Source organism: Myotis lucifugus, unplaced genomic scaffold, assembly GCF_000147115.1.
Source record: "Myotis lucifugus unplaced genomic scaffold, Myoluc2.0 scaffold_3, whole genome shotgun sequence".
NCBI classification, from domain to species: Eukaryota; Metazoa; Chordata; class Mammalia; order Chiroptera; family Vespertilionidae; genus Myotis; species Myotis lucifugus.
This window is the reverse complement of record NW_005871051.1, coordinates 3,571,437-3,591,427: the sequence shown is the minus strand read 5'-3', so window position 1 is coordinate 3,591,427 and position 19,991 is coordinate 3,571,437. Positions and strand designations below refer to the sequence as shown.

Genomic DNA, 19,991 nt, shown 5'->3' with positions numbered 1-19,991 from the left:
ATTGTACACATATACATTGTGTTGTATATATAAATATATTATGCATATAGTATATAATATAAAATTTTAACATATTTATATTTTAATATTTTATATATGTATATAAAATGAAGTCTCAAAGAAATCTTGAGCAATCCAATCCTCGATTTCATGTTTTTTCAGGAACTTAAAACCACCCTAGAAAATATTCTATTCATCTTCCTCTTGGAAATGTCCAGAGATATTTAATCATATATTTTTTGCCTCAACTGCCTAAAATAAATTAAACTGTTAGCTAAAACCTCATAGCTTACAGTTCCATGTAGTTAGAAGCTTTTAAAACATGCTATCCAGGAAAAGAAATTGCTGTGTCTCACTGGCATCACGAGGGAGCAATAGAAACAGCAGCACAAACAGAAAGCTCTCCCCTCCTCCAGCACATTCTTCCTCTCCGTGAGCATCCAGGTTGTCGCTGATGCAATTGCTTTGCAGAGTTTTTTTGTAAACGATGAGAGAGGCAATTACAAGCAGTGCTCCTGCGCGTGACACTGCCCGGAAGACAGGCAAATTGCATGTCTTGATGGATGCCAGCTCTTATAGACCCTGGGCTGCAAATCTCCATGTAGGGAAAAGAAAGGGACGGAGGGAAGACCGAGCAAAAACACTCATCAATAGAGAGAAGTGTTCATGGAAAGAGAGGGGGCTCCTTGCTAGCAGACTCCGATTTCGCAGACACTCTGAATACCATGAGAGATCTGTGAATACGAATATACGTTCACACATCCACACACAGCAGAATAACTTTTGAGATGGCAAATGAAGTTCATGTATCCAACACTTAACCAAATTCAAATCGCGTTTTTTATGATGCATAGAATCTGAAAACAGGCCACTAGTGGCAGAGAAGAATCTTAGGTAATGTACCCACAGGTGTAAATAGATGACCTCGCTTGTGCTATGCAGAGGGCTTACAAAGTCTGAAATCTATTATTTGAATAAAATGAGATGTAATGAGCAACGATCACTAACAATATAAGTGCTTGTAAGTACACAGGAATTTCCCGATGATGCTGTTCATTGTGAACTACAGTTCAGCACACGGCTGGGGTCCTTGTTCGAGGAGAGGTGATGGGAAGAGGAGGATTTAACCTGGAGGCAGAAGGCGCTGCCATCAGAAGCTGCCTGTCCCCGAAGGGCGCATCCTGGGGACTGTGCTGTGGTGGAAGAATCTGTCTGAGAGTGCTTTTACACATTCTTTCTGGAACACTGTCAGGGAAAGTCTGCTAGGTTTTTGAAATAGACGCCAGATCAGGTTTGTTACTCCCAGCGGCGCTTCTGTGGCTGGATCCTGATGTGGGCTCATGAGCAGGATAAGGGTCTATTAGGAAGATGGAGTTTTACCTGCAAAAGGCAAACAGTTTTTATTCTCATCAAAAGTGGGGCCTTGACTTACGAGTTTAATTCGTTCCGTGACAGAGCTCGTAACTCAAATTACTCGTATGTCAAATCTTAAAGTGAACGAGTGAGACACGTGATGCTGGGCGTTCACTGTGACGTTCGCTGCGCCAACTAGCGGTGGGGTATCTGAAGCTGGCTCGTAACCCGAATTTTAGCTCGCAACTCAAAGCAAAAAATCGGCCGAGAGACGGCTCGTATCTCGAAAAACTCGTTAGTCGGGACACTCATAAGTCAAGGCCCCACTGTACAGCCATTATTAACTTTTAGTGAAGTGCTTGGTACATGGTAGGTCAATAATAACTATTTGTTTATTTTTCTTTTTATTGATTTCAGAGAGGAAGGGAAAGGGAGAGATAGATAGAAACATCAATGATGAGGGAGAATCATTCATCGGCTGCCTCCTGCACGCCCCTCACTGGGGATGGAGCCCGCAACCCTGGCATGTGCCTTTGACCGGAATTGATCCTGGGACCCTTCCGTCCGCAGGCTAATGCTCTATCCACTGAGCCAAACTGGCTAAAGCTAAATATTTGCTTATTAATTCAAGGAATAAAGCAGGTTGCTTTCGAAGTTGAGAGTTTGTCTTATCTCTAGCACAGCGGTTCTCAACCTGTGGGTCGCGACCCCTTTGGGGGTCGAACGACCCTTTCACAGGGGTCGCCTAAGACCATCGGAAAACACATAGATAATTACCTATTGTTTTTGTGATTAATCACTATGCTTTAATTATGTTAAATTTGTAACAATGAAAATACATCCTGCATATCAGATATTTACATGACGATTCATAACAGTAGCAAAATTACAGTTATGAAGTAGCAACGAAAATAATTTTATGGTTGGGGGTCACCACAACATGAGGAAAGGGTCGCGGCATTAGGAAGGTTGAGAATCACTGCTCTAGCACTTAATATAGTATCTCATACTTAGAAAGTGTTGAACAGATGAATTAATTAATTAATTAATGAGATATAAAATTGCTAACCTGAAAGAAAAAAGAAAAGGAAGTTAATTTTAAATGTAAAGAGTCACATAATGTTTATGTGAAACATTTTCTTTACATTATTAGGGGCTTTTACTTCTGATTTAGGTTCAGGACTTTATTACTTTAAGGTAGAAAATGAGTGCATCATACTTCTCAAATGGAAGAATTGCACAACTATTTCAGCCAGGAGTCCCTGAGCCAGGTGTGTGGGCTTGACTTTCCGCAGAGAACACCTAGAAAGGTCATCGTCCGTCTGCATGGACCCTGAGAGCTGTTCCCGTGAGCTGCTCTGTTTCTTTCCTCCTCAGGTGTGGGATCCATAGCATGTTCCCCTTACACTTAGCTGCCCTAAACGCTCACTCCGACTGCTGCCGGAAGCTGTTGTCGTCGGGTGAGTACCTCCATCGCCAGCGAGGAGGCTGGATGTGTCCTGAGTGAGCCACGTGGCTTCCCGTGTCTGCTCAGAGCTGCCTGTGCTTCATGTCATTCATTCATCACCTGGCCATTGTCGCTGCTGGAATGTCACCATTGCTGTCCCTGAATGAGAGTTTTGTCTGTTTATTAAGTTAGAGCTCGGGGGATCCAGAGTCAGAGACAGGCAGCAGTGGCCACAGCTCACAGCACGTTTGTCATGAATGGAGAAAACTTCTTTCAAGCTTAAAATGGTAGCTTAGCATTTCACACTTTTCAGCAAAGGAAAGCGGCCAAATCTCCCCCTGCCCCGCCCCCATTTTGACAGTAGAAGATGTCATATGACCTTTCCACTCCGTGGGCTCTGAAAAATCGCCATGGCTGAGCCCCTCCAATTAGGTCTCGTTTTTATTTAGTTATTTATTTTTAATGTGGGCCTGTTGGGAACCAAGAAATCCCTTCTGGTTGGGAGCCTTGCTAATCTTTCTTATCACTGCTTCTGCCAACCTCCGTGTATTCAAAGGCGATGGAGATCTGCAAGGCAAAGATTGTTTATTCCACAGATATTCCAGAAGCATTTGACTCCTTTAAGTACTTTACCTGTGGTGGATCCTGCTCCCACTGCCTTTGGCATGTCTAAAAAGCATCCCTGCATGAGAGCACGTTTCCCAAACCTCAGACCGACTGGCAGCTGATGATAACGTTAAGAAACTCTCTATGCCGGCATGTTGGGATCCCTCCTGTACCTTCCGTGTTTTCTCCGTGTGTCCTGTCCGCCCAGCTGTCGCCCTCCTTGCCTCCAATGGGTTTCCATCAATGTCTATCCTGGGGTTGAAATACGGGGCTGTGGCTCACCGAGAGCTGAATGTGAAAATAAATTCTTCTTGACTTCCCGGTTCTTCCTATAAAATTGCCACGCTTGAGCTGTTCCCATTCGTTTGTTTCCATGACAACCTCTTTCTGACTACAGTTGCTTTGCATTCTGGTTTTTCTACTAACTGATTTTTCTGTCTCTGCAATGTTTCTTGTGGTTTAACTAGGACAAAAGTATAGCATAGTGTCCTTGTTTAGTAATGAGCACGTGCTGTCTGCAGGCTTTGAAATAGACACCCCAGATAAATTCGGAAGAACGTGCCTTCATGCCGCTGCTGCAGGAGGGTGAGTAGTGAGCAATTTCGGTTGTGACTTCCATTTCTTAATGACGAATGCCTCTCACTGGACGTCAGTGGTCTGTGACTCAAAGGTTGTTTCCTTAGTGAACTGGGTCAGAACCATTTCTACCAACACCAAGTATCGCTGGGTTGCATTTCCAGATTTACTTGCGTTACTGTCCTTCCAGAGAAAAATTTTAGCCCATCTCATCTAGAAATAGTTTTTCTTTGGTTTTATTCTCTCTTTCTCTTCATTTTCTTTCCTTTCCATTTTTTTTTTAATTATAAATGTTCACCCTATAGAATATGTATCTCCTTGGTACTCCTTACACTGAAAGAAAATAATTTGATCGAGGGAATCCAAGGTTGAGTTCATTTACAGACATTTTTGTCCTTATTTTTAAGTCTTCGTAGCGGTTAAATGTGAACAACGCTTAAGAAAACCCAAAGGATAAGAAAGAAGTTTAACCCTTGCCTTTTTTTATTGTAAAGATAATTTTTCATCAGATATACTCTTTTTGATATCAGTGGTTAGATTAAGGCTCTCATCAATATATTTTGATGTATGACCACACATCAGCCAAACCTGGCCTTTCTCAGATGGCTTTGTTTGGGTAAGATGTTGGTTCTTTTTTTTTTAAAAAAAATATATTTTATTGATTTTTTACAGAGAGGAAGGGAGAGGGATAGAGAGTTAGAAACATCGATGAGAGAAAAACATCGATCAGCTGCCTCCTGCACACCCCCAAACTGGGGATATGCCCGCAACCAAGGTACATGCCCTTGACCGGAATCGAACCTGGGACCTTTCAGTCCGCAGGCCGACGCTCTATCCACTGAGCCAAACCGGTTAGGGCAAGATGTTGGTTCTTAATCAATTTCCTAATCCTTGAGAACCAACAACACCTCTCCTCTTGTCTGTATATTAGAAGTGGGTTGACTGAAGCTATAGGGCCCCTTATTTGCATGGTTTCCTTCTGAAATCTGAAATCTAGTTTTATATTCATAATTTTGTATTATTATTTTTATTTAAAAATCTTTATTATGGATAGTATTGCATATGTCCCCTTTCTTCTCCATTGGCCCCCGTCGCCCCTGCCCCAGGCCTTCACCACACTATTGTCTGTGTGAAGACCCTCCTTTTCCCCACCTCATTCCCCAGATCATGTGGGCTCCGTGAGCCACACACCTGGGATCCGTCTGCATGCAGGAAGGACAGGTGCTTATATCAGCAGGCAGGCTACCCCAGCTCAGAATGGTCTCAAAAGTTCTCATGTTTTATGGCTAAAACAGCCTGTTCTCTGAGAAAGGTGGCCATGATGGGTGGGTGTGGGGTGGGGAGAGCCCTGCTCAGGCTTATGAACGAGATCATTTTTCTTAGTTAAATGATAATAAAACAGTAAACCCCAGGCCACTTCTTAGTATTCTAAGTTTAGAACAATGATGGATGTTTGTCTCCTCTGATGCCACATTAAAAAAAAAAAATCAGGCCTGTACAGAAAGTGACAGCACACCATTCTGAATCCATGTCTGTAACTCCTATTAGAATTAATATTTAACTACACGCCCTTCGATAGGAAAATTCACTTCGGTGGGTCCTTCGCTCTCCACTAAACATGATTTATTGCTGCTGCAAATGACAAGGAGCGTTGGAAGATCACTGCGCTCCACGACATCATTCTCGGCCGTGGTTCTGCACATTCACTTCCCGAGATCACAGAGGCAGGGAAACGCAGCCGTTTCATTTTCTATTAGGGAAGGTCTGGGTCAGAAATGGTGGTCATGGCAAGTTCATTCTGCCTTGATGAAAGGTGATGCTCTCCAGTCTGGCTCGTTGTTTAAAGGTGACATGACCCTAGGTTTAGAGGGCTGTTTCCCACACTCCTGATGGTTTTGAAAGAGAATTTTAGGGTACATGACGAGACCATCACTGACAGGTTTAATCGTATAATAACCATTAAATGCCATCGTCATGGAATTGAAAATGTTTCATCAAGCTCTTTCTCGTATTGATCGTTTAGCTTTGAAAAAATAATTGTAGGAACCGTAGGTCCTTGCCGTATGTTCAGGTTGTTGCTAGAATCTAAAGCTGGAACTGTGGTTTCCCGCCACCGCACTCTGCAGAACACAGGTCTTCCTGCAGCGAGCCCCGCCGGTCGCCGCCACCCCTGAATGATGTTCTCTGTCTTTCCAGTAACGTGGAATGTATAAAACTCTTGCAGAGCAGTGGAGCAGATTTCCACAAAAAGGACAAGTGTGGGAGGTATGTAAACAGGGAACTCTGCTTCCGGTGCCTAAATGACAGCAGCAGGGAGCAGTCCATCTGGAAGCCATGTGATGCTGTCATGTGATGCTGTCATGTGATGATGGGATGGTAAACGGGGAGCTAGTTGGAAGAGTCCATCCTCGGAAGGAAGTCCTTCTTGTAGCGAAACGCCAAAAAAGCAACAAAAACATAAGCAATCCAACATGTAAAATATTTATAATTTCCCTTTTTTTGGACTGAAAAGGAGTAAATCAAGTGGTCAAAGAGCCCATAAATTGCCTACAAAATATAAAATAGTTGGACTGGAAAATTGATAAATGGCACTTGACAAAAAAAGTTACTCCATTTCTAGCAATTTGTTTGGCTAGTATCCCCTGATACTAGCAACACCAGATGGACTGTAAAATAATTGAGGACTAAAAATAAGTGATATAAAACCTTACATTCCTGCTCTGCGGTGTGCTTTACAAGTGGCTGTGTTTTCTAAATGTTACTCGCTTGGCTTCTCATAGTAACTCCATGAGGTACAAGGAGATGCTCACTATCCTTCTTAATTAACGAGAAAGCTGAGCCCAGAGAAACTAAACGAGTTGTGCACGTGCATGGATTTCAGAGCTCGAGTGGACCTGAGGTCCTTGTAGCCAGAAGGACAATGCCCTGGAGAGGGGATGTGGTTGGGTCTGGCCTGCACACTTGTCCAGACCAGAACCCAGGGCTCCGGATTCCACGTGTATCGCTCTTCCTATTAGCCGTATAGTTCAGTGGAGAAGGTGAGACGACACCAACAGCTAACATCAGGGCAGCACAGGATGAGAGAGGCCCAGACAGGCGCTCGGCGATCTCAGACAGAAGAGAGAGAACTTCTGGTGGAGTTGGGGTTTTCATGGGTGGAATGCTGCTCCCTGCTGCATTCCAGGGAACAGAGCAATGTGGCACAGTGGAGGGGAATATGAACACGACAGGGACAACCTCAGGTCATTTCGTTTGGATTCAATAATGGGCTCATCTAGGGAAGAGAGAGACACTCCATGAAGGTAGATCGGGACCAACTTGGGGAGGTCTTCAGCTTCACACGGGGCTTTGTCAGGGGGGCGGACCAGAAGTTTTAGGACGGGATTGTCAGATGTGGGTATCGGACCTTAGAAAGCTGAGTTCTTCATCCGGAACAACTAGACAGTCAGTGGAGGATTGATTCGAGATAAGGAGGCTGAGAGGGATGGCACTGCAGTGTTTCATCTGGGCAGTGACATCGACCTGCACCAGGAGAGGCGCGAGGAGTGGAAAGGCAGGTCTGCGGGTGGACGGCCTTGTCTGAAGCCACTGTTTCTGTAGCCTCACTTGCAATTTACCGTCACAGAAGGCACCGCCCCTGGCCTCCGGGCTCTCCACACCGGTAGGAACCCTGCCTTCATGGGCCTGTGTGCCGCCTGGGGGAGGTCACACCTTGCCGCCTGTCTTCCAGGACCCCTTTGCACTATGCAGCTGCCAACTGCCACTTCCACTGCATCGAGGTGTTAGTGACCACGGGGGCCAACGTGAACGAGACCGATGACTGGGGCCGGACAGCTCTGCACTACGCCGCGGCCTCCGACATGGACAGAAAGTAAAGGCAGCCTTGTCCCTGTGTCCCCTGGGGCCGGGGAGGGGAGGGGAGGCTGGCTAATTTCCTTCATTCTGCCTCAAGGATGCTGGGATGCAGCATCTCTCTCACCCAGATCGAAGGAGTTAGAGACGCTTCGTACCCACCCCCCCAACCTTCCAGGCCCCTTCCTTCCCCCCCCCCCCCCCCCGCCGCTCCCCATTCTGCTCTCTTGATGTGTGATGATTTCATGTCACTGCACAATCACGTCTCTGTGTTTTGGGTGGAATGCCAAGGGGAGCTGTCAAGCCCAGGTTGTCAGTCCATTCAAAAATCTGTTGTCATTTATTTTGTCATCTGCTGCAGTTTTCATTACCACCCCTTAAATGCTTCATCTGCTGTAAAACTTACATGTGTGTCCTGTGTGGAAAATAGCCATCCATGCGTCAGCCCAGTAGCCTCAGATGCAGTGTCATGTGTGAAGCAGGCACTGCTGTCCCACGCGGTGTGGACGCCTTTCCAGGAGCTGGGGGGCAGGAAGTCTTGCCCTGGCCGTGTTTGGAGTCTGGGTGGCTGGGAATGGGAAGCAGGATCAAGTGACCCGGTTTGGGGGCAAAGACGGGAGAGGTGCCCGTGAGGTCTGAGCTCGTTCTCACAGACTTAAGGACCCGGGCCTCCTCCGGAGGAACAGCTTTCAGGGCCTTGTCTGCTGCCTCGGGCTGTCGGACTGACTCTGGGTCAGTGCTGGGGAGCGTTGGAGAGAACCATGCATCACACACAGGGCGTCCCCCCAGAATGCATTTGCACTCTGGGTGACTATAAAATCAGTGTGTATTAACATACAGTTCATTTTTCACAATTTAAAAGAATCTAGGGAAATGAATAATTTTTTTTTTGTCAACGCCCGTGTTCAAACTGATGACCGTTCTGGCCCAGGCACTGCTGATAACTCGAGGTCCTGGGATCGCAGGCATCAAGGATCATTTTGTTCCGTATTTGTGCGCCCTCAGTTCATCCACAGATGCTGGTTTTGTACTGTAAACTTTATCTTTTATGTTTCTCCATTGAAAAATAAGTCTACTGGCACTTGAGGATAAATTTTCTTTGTTCATAGCATAGTCTGGCTTCACTCATTATTTCAAACCAGTTAAACCCGAAAAGGAGTGAAAATCAAGTGAATTCTCAGCTGTTAAAGTGTGTATACCTTTTTTGGGGGGACACCCTGTAGATCCTCAATGAAAACTCTGTGGTACTTATTTCTTTGGGTTGGGAGAAAAATCGTTGAGCTTTACATAGCACCAAGATCATTAGCAACTTGGCCATTAAAGCATTAATTGTAGTTTTCTTTCTTTTCCTCACGCCGAGAAGTAAGACCACCTTAGGAAATGCCCACGAAAACTCAGAGGAACTCGAAAGTGCCCGCGAGATGAAGGAGAAAGAGGCTGCGCTGTAAGTTACTTCCCTGAGTTGCCATGGGGCCAGCCTGGCTATTGGGGGTTTTCACTTGGGATCTTGAGGAGGTGATGTGGGCTTGTCGTTAATGAAGAAGAAACTGTTCTTTTAAGACATCCTTCAGCTGGGCTGCTTTCACCCAGGGGCACTCTATCTAAAATTGTGAGCTTGGGCACGGCCATGGCTGTGATTGGTCAGCGGCTTTTGGAACCAGATGTGTCTGAAATATCATTTCTGACTCTGCCAGGTATCGGGTGCCTCGGGCAATACCCTGACATTCCTCCCAGGGCCGTAGGCTCTCCTGTAGGGCCTGCGGATAACTGCTTAGCGGATTCTATAAATAAATGCGTTGAGATTTCGGTGGGAAATACACCCATTGTACTCTCCTCTTCATCCCCAACACTTACATCAGCACACACACAGCCCCCTGCCCTCAGCCGCTGCTCATGCCCCTCCTCCCCCCTGCCTCTGCCCGGCTATTCCTGTGATGGGGTGGGGTGCCTGTCTCCCCAGGGGTGTTGATTCCTGGGGAGCCCTAATGCTTTGTCCCTGGGAGTCCTTCCTGCACGACAGGTCACAGTGACAAGCTTGTACCGCTCAGCGCGGTGACCAGCACACAGCTGGTGATCAGTAAGTAGTTGTTGAGTAGGTGAGCAAACGAATGAACGGTGCCCATTCTCTGGTCTCGGGACCCACTGGATGTAGTGCCCCAAGTCTGCACACACACACAGCCCTTGACTTGCTTGCTCTCTTCTCCACTCTAGGGCCTTCCCCCCGCCTGGTGGGCTCCCCCGCCCCCCCACTGTCAGGACCCGGGCCTAGAGTTACAAGTGAGAAGTTGTCTACAGGAAGTCGAGGGATGTAGTTAGAGGGTGGCTCAGGTGCAGGTTCAGGGACATAACTTTGTTACTGGGTGGCAACAGGAAACACTGCTGAGTGTAAAGCAGACTGGCCAGGTTTTACTCTAATTCTCCGCAATTTAAATAATCATATTAAAGCCCGGCCGGCGTGGCTCAGTGGTTGAGCATTAACCTATGAACCAGGAGGTCACGGTTCGATTCCTGGTCAGGGCACCTGCCGGGTTGCGGGCCCGATCCCCAGTGGGGGACATGCAGGAGGCAGCCAATCTATGATTCTCTCTTATCATTGGTGTTTCTATTTCTCTCTCCTTTCCTCTCTGAAATCAATAAAAATATATTTTAAAAATGATCATATTAAAGACTGGAATTTTAAGCCATCTCAGCAAATGCTCCTCTAGGAAATGCAGGCTTGCCCAGGCCAGAGCAGTCTGCTTACAGCCGATGGAGAGGGAGGGGCGGGAGGGGTGGGGCAGGTGGCCACCCGCTGCCCAACTGCTGCCCGAGAGCCCTTTTATGCAAAGAGGCTACTCTCCACCCCCCCCAACCCCCGTTCAGATACACCCCTGGCCTAATGTGCATCTCTTGCTGTTGCAGCTTAGGTGCCAGAACTGCCCTGGGAGGAGAAAAGATAAGCATTTCCAGTTAAAACTAGTTAATCTCTGTCCCATAAAAAACAACACGGAGAATTTTCAAATTCTGTCCAACTGTTGTTATTTCAGTAGCACTGTTGGTAGTATAGGTCAGGTATATTCTGGATTGAATAACTCTTTGGGAGCAATTCCAAGTGTTTTCCAAATTTTATATTCAATTGGTCAACAGATTTTCAGAAGCTGGGGGTTGTGCATCCATAGAATGCCATTCCTATTGAATGTTTTATACAAAGAGCCAAGTTCGGTTTACAGTGAGTCACACCTGCAGTCCTGCCCATGGGCATTTTATTACCCAAATAAGGGAGGACTTCCTTATAGGGTACATGTCACCAGAGGCAGTATGACGTCAGGGCCCCAAGAATAGCTTGACTTATTATTATGGAGTATTTCTATGGATAAATCATGTGACATGGAGGTATTTGGTTTAAAAATGTATGTCTTTCATCAATTTTTTCTAAAAATTGAAATATCATTTTAAACAGTCTCTGTATGTGATCTATTTTTCTCTTTGTGGCATTTGCCAAAAAGATAGGTAAATGTCACTTGAAAGCTCTTCTGTGCACTATAGAAATTTTCCTTTGGGAGTTCTTATTTAAAGTATAGGCTTCGGAATCTTACAATTTTAATTTGATAGGAAATTGAATCAGCTTGGTTTTGTGAAGGAGTTGTTGGTCCCACTGCCACAAAAATAAAATTGAGCCCTGGCCGGCGTCGCTCAGTGGTTTGAGTGTCAGCCTGCACACCAGAGGGTCACAGGTTCGATTCCCGTCAAGGGCACGTACCTGAGTTGCAGGCCCAATCCCCACCCCAGTCGGGTTGGGTGTGAGAGGCAACCAGTCAGTGTGTCACTGTCACATCAATTTTTCTCTCTCTCTCCCTCCCACCCTACTCCCTTCCACTCTCTCTAGAAATCAATGGAAAAAATATCCTCAGTCCTCAGGTGAGGATTAAAATAAGAAGAAGATTAAATTGAAATCACAGAGCAAGAGGTGTGGCCGACTTACTCCATCTTCCCCAGCAGGATTGTTCCATTTGCGATAAACCCTGAACAGAACTGGTTTGGTCCTTGAGGCCTGTGTCCTGGAATTTGGGGCTCGTCTGGAAAGGGGAGCCGCACGCCTTCCTCTAAGCCAGTGGTTCTCAACCTTCTGGCCCTTTAAATACAGTTCCTCATGTTGTGACCCAACCATAAAATTATTTTCGTGGCTACTTCATAACTGTCATGTTGCTACTGTTGTGAATCGTCATGTAAATATCTGATATGCAGGATGGTCTTAGGCGACCCCTGTGAAAGGGTCGTTCGACCACCAAAGGGGTCGCGACCCACAGGTTGAGAACCACTGCTCTAAGCTATTCCAAGGGTTGTGGCTTTTTCAGAAAAATGACAGCTTTGTCATCAAAGGCTTTTAAAATGTATTAGTTATTATTTGCTTTAGTCTCTCTTCCTAGTGGTGCAATTGGAGTCTTTTTCTTCATTTGTGGCGACTGACTTACGTTTTTTAAATGTTTACCCATTCCTTCAATCCTTTCATCGCTGAGGCTCTTCTTCAGTTCTTTTTTGTTGTTGTTGTCCTCTTACACTTCTTAACTTTCCTTTTCCAACCTTTTGATCTTGGAGTCTCCAATAGCAAGGTGGAAAGAACCCCCTCTCCGAGGCTGGCCCTGTTGCAAGGGTCCGGACACTTTGTCTTTTGAACATGGAGCTCTCACCCTGACTAGTCAGTGGTGCTGACAGGGAGGGTCTCCACCTTAGGATGAGAAGGAAAAAGAACTGAATGACTGTCTTGTGCTAAAGGCTTTCCTGAATTCTAGAGTGGCAGTGTTAAGCTGAAACACACACACAGAAAACACACACACACACACACACACACACACGCACGCACGCACGCACGCACGCTCTTCCAGGACACAAATCCTCATTGCTGTAGGATTTTTAAAGAAATACTTAAACTCACAAAGTGCTCTGTGGAGCATTCATAATAGGAGGAAATTTGCATTCAGTATCTCTTTTGATCCAGAGATGTTTTCTGAAATGACCTCATCCCTACACTTACAGATGCCTCGAGTTTCTGCTTCAAAATGACGCCAACCCATCTCTCCGGGACAAGGAAGGCTACAATAGCATCCACTACGCGGCTGCCTACGGCCACAGGCAGTGTCTGGAATTGGTGAGTCGCTTTGCCTTGTCTTGTTTTCTCTGACACACACACACACACACATGCATCCAGACCAGACAGTGCTGGTCTTAATGCCTCAGCAAAGGGCCTGACTGCCTAGTTAGGTCCTCCTAGAAACCACCTTGAAGATGTTCTGTGGTAAGTGATTCAGTTGTTTAACTGGATCGTGTGAGATCTCTTTGTTCCTTTTCTGTCCATCCTAATCTTAGAAATGGCTGACAATGAACTCTTTTCTACATTAACTTGGGCCGAGAATGTAAGACCTGTGTATGGACACAGTTTGTATTTTAATGATCATTTGGACGTATAAGATAAGCTCAGTATATGTTTCTGGAGGCGCACGTAGCACCCCCATATTCAGGAGAATTGTTGTAAGATAATTTACATAATCATGAGGCATGTGCGCTTGTTACAGTCCAATGTGTAGTCTAGGGAAAGAAATTGGCAAGGGTACAAAAAAATCAGAATGTACTGGAATTCCCAAACCACCAGAAATTTCAAACCTGTCATGATCAAAGAACACTTTGGGGTGTGGAGCCTGAAATGCCTCTGCTGGTATAGGTCAAAAGAGACACAAACTCACATGCTCACAGGAACCAGACATGTAAAGTAAAGGAGTGAAGTAAGCCCAGGTGTGCAATAGGGAGTGGTGGGGATTGTGGCAGCTAGAGAGCACATGCTCTGTCTAAAGCAGTGGTTCTCAACCTTCTGGCCCTTTAAATACAGTTCCTCATGTTGTGACCCAACCATAAAATTATTTTCGTTGCTACTTCATAACTGTCATGTTGCTACTGTGATGAATCGTCATGTAAATATCTGATATGCAGGATGGTCTTAGGCGACCCCTGTGAAAGGGTCCTTTGACCACCAAAGGGATCGCGACCCACAGGTTGAGAACCGCTGGTCTAAAGGTAGAAACAGCGAGTCAGCCCCAGCTCACGGAGACCAGGTGGGAATGCATACCTGGGGTTGCCAGACTTCCAGCATCCCAAGAGGAGGTAGAACTCTAGACTTCGTATGTGAAATTGGCTGCTTAGAAAACCCTGGGTGGACTAGGAAGAAGAGATGTGGATTTGTGGCTGGATTCTCTCTGCTGGCCACCACTGGCCATCTCCAGAGCATCCCCCTCTTTCAGCTTCACCAGGATACATGGGCCATCCAACCTCCCCATCTCTGGTCTAATGAGAGGTGTCACCTTTGGGGACTGGACTCGCAGCTCTTGTCCGTGTTTCTTTAAAAGCAGAAGTCCCACTGTCAGAGCCATTGAGAGGTGTCCGGTGTCCGGGGGAACCTTGCACAATTGCACAGCGATTGAGAGAGGCAGGAGGCAGAAAGCGAGAGAGCAGCCGTGCCCGCGCCTGCGGGGAAGTGACTCAATGATGCCCCCGCTTGTTCCTTTCCCTTTGGCTTTGCTGCCGGTTTCAAGCGGTTCCAATAGGGTCGTTCTTACTATTACACACCGTTATGCAGGTTCACAAAGGTCCCCCAGTTTGGAAAGAAGAGGGTGATTATTCTAGTGGTCTTTTTGGTGTGGCATTTGCTGGTGAATGGTGCCTGCCTTCCTAATCCTGGAATACTTCCGAGCCTTCTTTCCCGTGGTTCTTGTGGATGCTAAAGATGTCCCCGTTTGACCTTGGGGGTGGCATTTCCCCTCTAGTTTTGATTCCATTCTAGTTCTTCCAGTTACGGTGGCTGCATAACAAATCACCCCCAAAGTTAGTGGCTTCACACAACAGTCATCATGTATGAGCGGAGCCTGTTTCTGTCCATCAGGAGCTCAGGCGTGGCCTAGCTGAGTGGTTCTAGTAAAGGTGTCCTGTGAGATTAAGTCAGACAGTGGCTGCTTTCCATTGGTTTTCTTGATGAAAACCATGCCGTAATTGGACGTCGAAACTTTTATTACAAAGTTTGTTGTTTCAGGCTTCATAACTTGTGCTGGTGTGTGTGTGTGTGTGTGTGTGTGTGTGTGTGTGTCTTTAAAGAATAGTTTATTGATGTTTAGAGAGAGAAGGCGGGAGAGAGAAAGGGAAATACAGATGTGAGAGCGGTATTTCTGCACCACCACCACCTCCCCTACTCCCTGCCCGCCCCCCCCGCCCCCAGGATCGAGCCTGCAGCCAGGGCAGGTGTCCTGACTGGGAATTGAACCAGTGACCTTTTGGTGAGCGGGAGGATGCCCAACCAACTGAGCCACGCCAGCCAGGGCAACTAGTGCTGTTTTAAAGAATGCTCCTGTAACACTTTCTCTCTCTGTAAATAATATATTGCACGTTATTTTTATCTGTCAGGAAACCAGCTCAGGGCCCTTATGTCTGTTAGCCAGTGACCAGGGTTTCTGTCTACCAGAGGCTTCACAAGTTCTGTTTGTGAATGAAAGTACCCCTCTGATTCGATGGCACTTGCTCTGTGTGATTCACAAAGAGATGACGATTCTTGGCCATTACAAGACATTCAAACATCAGGTGTCAGGGGGACGAGGGTGGGGGTGAGAGGTGGGGTAGTAATTGATCTCAATTTGCACTGTCAGCTGAAAAGGACCCGATTAGCAACATAAATTGGTAGAAATGTCACCGTTGTTTGCTTTCGGAAAAGAAGCCCAATGGGTCATTTATAACAGGGATGGGAGAGAAATTCTCCCGTTGTCCTGAATTATTATGGTTATACAGAAAGTTCTGTGTATTTCCACTGAGAAATGCACCCTAAAATTCCTCTTGGGCAGTTCCAATAAGCAAGGATCCTGAGCAGGCTGTAAGCATCCTTGCACCCTGCACCCTCCTGTTCAAAACAAAACAACCCTGGGCTCTCCACTGGGAGTGGCCTCGGAGAGCCCGATCACCGACCACCGTGGGTTTCTGCTCCCACCACTGGCCCATCAATGGTGGGGATTTGGGGGAGAGTGGGACCAGCACCAATGGCATTTGTTGTGTGTTCATCACATGCCAGGAATTTTGCATACATTATGCCATTTAATTGTTTTTCCGTTTTCTTGAGGAATACTTGATATATAGCCCTGTATCCATTTAAGAGATAGCCTAACGACTTGACTTACATATATTGTGAAATGATTAACAGTAAGTTGAGTTAGCATTCATTACCTTCTATAGATTCTTTTCCCTAGTGAGAAGAAGAAGGCTGTTCTTGAAGCAAGAAGTGGGTTTTTTGAGGGGCACCTTTTCTAGTCTCTCTCTCTTTCTCTCTCTCTCTCTCTCTCTCTCTCTCTCTCTCTCTCTCTCTCTCTCAGACCACAATACCCTCATATTCCTTAAAACTCCCATTTCTTTGGGTCCCAGACATTAGGGAAGCAAACCAATGCGCCCGTGTGCACTAGAAGGTACATTTCTGAGACTCATCACTGCCAGGCCAGTCTTCTCCCTCTTCTCAGCACACAAACACCCCAATCCTCCCAGGGCTCATACGTCTAACAATTTGGTTCTGACTCTGTGCTGGGGGCCAGAATAATGCCAGTGAAAGGCATGTTTGTGGTGCTCTAAGGAGCTCAGCTGAGCCTCTGAGCAGGAATTATGCCGGGAGACCTTCTGTATGTCATGTTCCCTCGCCTGTGGTTCTGGCCTCCGGAAGGGACACAGAGGAGGAATGAATGTCGCGGCCTCTGGGCATGTCCAGCCAGGCCAGGCCTCTATGCTGCGGGCGGTGGATAGGACTGAACAGGGCGCTGGCCATCAGAGCAGCTGATTTGCGAGGTTGGTACAGTGTGTCTTCTGCCGCTCTTCCCACTTAGCGGAGCAATTCCGGCGATCATGCGCATCATTAAATCCGGGTCATTAACTTTGATGCACATTTTATTTGACTCTGACATTTCACTCGGTGTGTTCGTCCCGTCTGTGATCCGAGGCTGAGCATTTGTAAACCCTACTTTGTGTTCAGTCTATTTTGCTATCATCGAAAAGGAGCAGAAATGATTTTTTGTTCTTTTCACTCTATTTTCCTAATATAAACATATATTGAATTTGTTCCATAAGCACAAACCTTCTAGAAAGTAGTACGAACCCTTTGGCCTCGACAGAGGAGCCCAGGTTCAGAGTTCTGCCAAGTCGGCCTACTCAGGCCGGCATTCTCGGCTGGACTTGGCCAAAGAGGTGCAAGCAAAAATCTGCCCGCAGACGCATGCCAAGGGCTGTGATCAGTTACATGCGACTGAGCTCAAAATATCGAAGCAGCAAGGAGGAGCCTGGCTACCACAGCAGCTTGTCTGAATAAAACTTATGTTTCAGGGGAAGAAGGGGGTTAAAGAAGAGCTCGATGCCTCCCTTCTCCTTGGTCTGGAATGCATTCTCTTTTTAAAAAATATATTTTTTATTATTGATAGTATTACAGATAAGTCCCATTTTTCCTCTTTCCCCCCTCCTCCCAACCCCTCCCCTCCCCCACCCCTCCCCTCAGGTCTTCACTCTTACTGACTCGGAAAAGAACCATCGGAGAATCATGCCTCTACTTGGAGTCTGTATGTTTATATGGGCATACTGAATTTCTTTAACAATACTAAAGAGTTGTCTGTGACAGCAAGATTTTTGTGGTTTTGTTGTACTGAAATGGAAAAATGTATGTGCCAATATAATGACATAAATTGCCTACAGAAACTTAGAGGGATTGTTTGAAAACTCGAAGCTTCTGAACCAATTCAGCCCAAGACGTTGTCATGCCAAGTCCCTGGGAATTTGGCTGCTTCCCCCCGGCCTTCTCCCCTGTTCCGAGCCAACTTGAACTTTAACTGTGAGAGTGTGTGGGGGTGACAGACGCCCCTGCCTGTGTATTCTAGGAGTTTCTGAGATTCTCTGAAGATAGTCTGAAGGCCACTATATTTTGGGCCACTGAACACTGATAGTGGGCACTAAGGCCTTCAGAGAAGAGGCGTTATTCCTCCTGATACGGAGCTTCTAGGGACTCGGCGATAAAGGAGGAACGTTTCTTAAACAAACGTAGTTTAAAAGCCTAAAAAAGTGACTCTGCCTCCCTTCCCTTCCCTTCCCTTCCCTTCCCTTCCCTTCCCTTCCCTTCCCTTCCCTTCCCTTCCCTTCCCTTTCCTTCCCTCTTCCCTTTCCTTCCCTCTTCCCTTCCTACAGCCTCATTAGGCAGGCTGAGCAGGGCAGACCTCATCTCTTAAAAGAATCAATCCCTTAAACAAAACAAAACCCTAATTCTCTTTCCAGGCCTTTTCTCACGGGGGAGAAGTTTAACGACCATGACTATTTTTAATAAAGTCATAACAATGAACATTTATGGCAAGCAGGTTGGGCTAGGCCCCGTGCCGGCATCATCTCATTTACTTCTCCCAGCAACACTAGGACGTAACGCCTGTTTTTACCCAGACGTCACGTGTGAGTATCTAAATACCAAGAGATGGAATAACTTGTCCTGGGCCATGCAGCTGGTGTGATGCAGAACCAGGACTCAAACCCGTGTTTGTCTGACTCACTCTACAGTCCAAGCTTTGAACCACGGTGCTCGGGAGGACCGGCAAACTCCAGACTTTGAGGGACAAATCAATCCCAGAACATCTGAATTCCACATCAGCCAAGACTGTGACAGCCAACTGAGGCACCACTGAGATGAGCAGTACTTTATTAAAATATTTTTTAAATTGATTTCAGAGAGGAAGGGAGAGGGAGAGAGAGAGAAGCATCAATGATGAGAGGGAATCATTGATCGGCTGCCACCTGCACGCCCCTCCCTCCCCGTTGGGGAATGGAGCCCGAGATCCGGGCATGTGCCCTGACCAGGAATCGAGCCGTGACCTCCTGGTTCATAGGTCGATGCGCAACCCCTGAGCCACACCAGCCGGGCAAGACAAGCAGTGTTTAGGCTTCAGTTAAGGGAAGCAGGAGGCCTTGGACAATGCTAGTGACAGTTAGGTCTGTGTCATCCATCTCTTTGGCGAGCCTCGTCTTGACTAGCAGTCTGCCTGTCTTTTTCCGTCAGGAGAGTGGACCCACCTCATAGCATCACCCACCCAGCGAGGGGGAAAAGGACCCCAGTACCGCTGTCGAGTACACCCCCGGCTTGCACTCTGGGGCACAGAGCCTGGGCTTCGGCACATGCTTTATCAAAGCACTCTGGAACCCAGCCTTCCCTCTGGAATCTCTGCTCAGTATCTTTGTAGCAGCTGCTGCCAGCTTGGCCTCACTCTCCTGATGATAACAGCTGCCAGGGAGGACCACTTCCAGCAGGAAAGGGGGGGGGTGTTGGGTGGAGGAGTGACTTCCCCGCAGGATTGTTCCTCCAAAGATACTTTATCTTTGGCAGCTGCCACGGACACATTGCTGGTGAGGTCAGGACCGGGTCCCCATCATGGCCACTTCTCTTCTTGATCCACATTCGGTAACGGAATGTGTAGAGGCCTGACCTTTTGTAGTCGGACAAGATCTCACATACACACCTGTGCCTTCGGGTCATGGGGTTCTGTCTGATTCAAAGAACAAAGAGCCTTTCTAAGATTCCCAAGGAGGGGGAAGAGGCTCGGCCATCTGTAACCGCTGACGGGGGTGTTTGGAAAAACCAAATCTCGCCTCAATAACTGAGATCGATTTTTCCTGTATGAGCAGTCCCTATAACCTGAGTGGTAACATCACTGCCTTTAAATGCTGTGGGCCATTCAGCACTTGGAAAGGAAATTTTGTTAATATTAGACAATAAAATATACTTGGTCACTGGGAAGCAATTTAATGTAGAGTGACAACTTCATAGCATTTTTCCCCTAGGAAGAATTGATAGTTTACCAAACACATGTTTATTTCACACACACATACACTTATTTTTTTAATTACATAAAGATTTTTCAGTTTGTAGCAACCTTCTTTGGGTTTCAAATTCCTCATGCTGATAAGAGACTAACTGTAGTAGAAATAACCCAAAGCGATCATTTCAGACAAGCCTATGTTTTTGGTGTCATTCTCTCAAAATATATTTTTAAAAGTGAGAGGAATATTACAACAAAGATGATACTTAATATTTCCTGTGGACTGACTGGTTTTAAAGGCTCCACTGGTCCTGACAGTTGGTGAGGCT

At 46.5% G+C, this 19,991-nt stretch overlaps 1 protein-coding gene across 1 annotated transcript in view; it reads left to right on the top strand.

The window, feature by feature from the left end:
- Positions 1–19,991, top strand: part of ANKRD44 (ankyrin repeat domain 44) — a 132,362-nt gene that overhangs the window by 61,663 nt on the left and 50,708 nt on the right. Inside the window, exons 12-17 of the mRNA XM_023763119.1 lie at positions 2,731–2,813; positions 3,928–3,991; positions 6,179–6,247; positions 7,713–7,853; positions 9,195–9,278; positions 12,848–12,959. Coding sequence (XP_023618887.1) covers positions 2,731–2,813; positions 3,928–3,991; positions 6,179–6,247; positions 7,713–7,853; positions 9,195–9,278; positions 12,848–12,959 — 553 coding nt within the window. The remainder of the gene's footprint in view (positions 1–2,730; positions 2,814–3,927; positions 3,992–6,178; positions 6,248–7,712; positions 7,854–9,194; positions 9,279–12,847; positions 12,960–19,991) is intronic.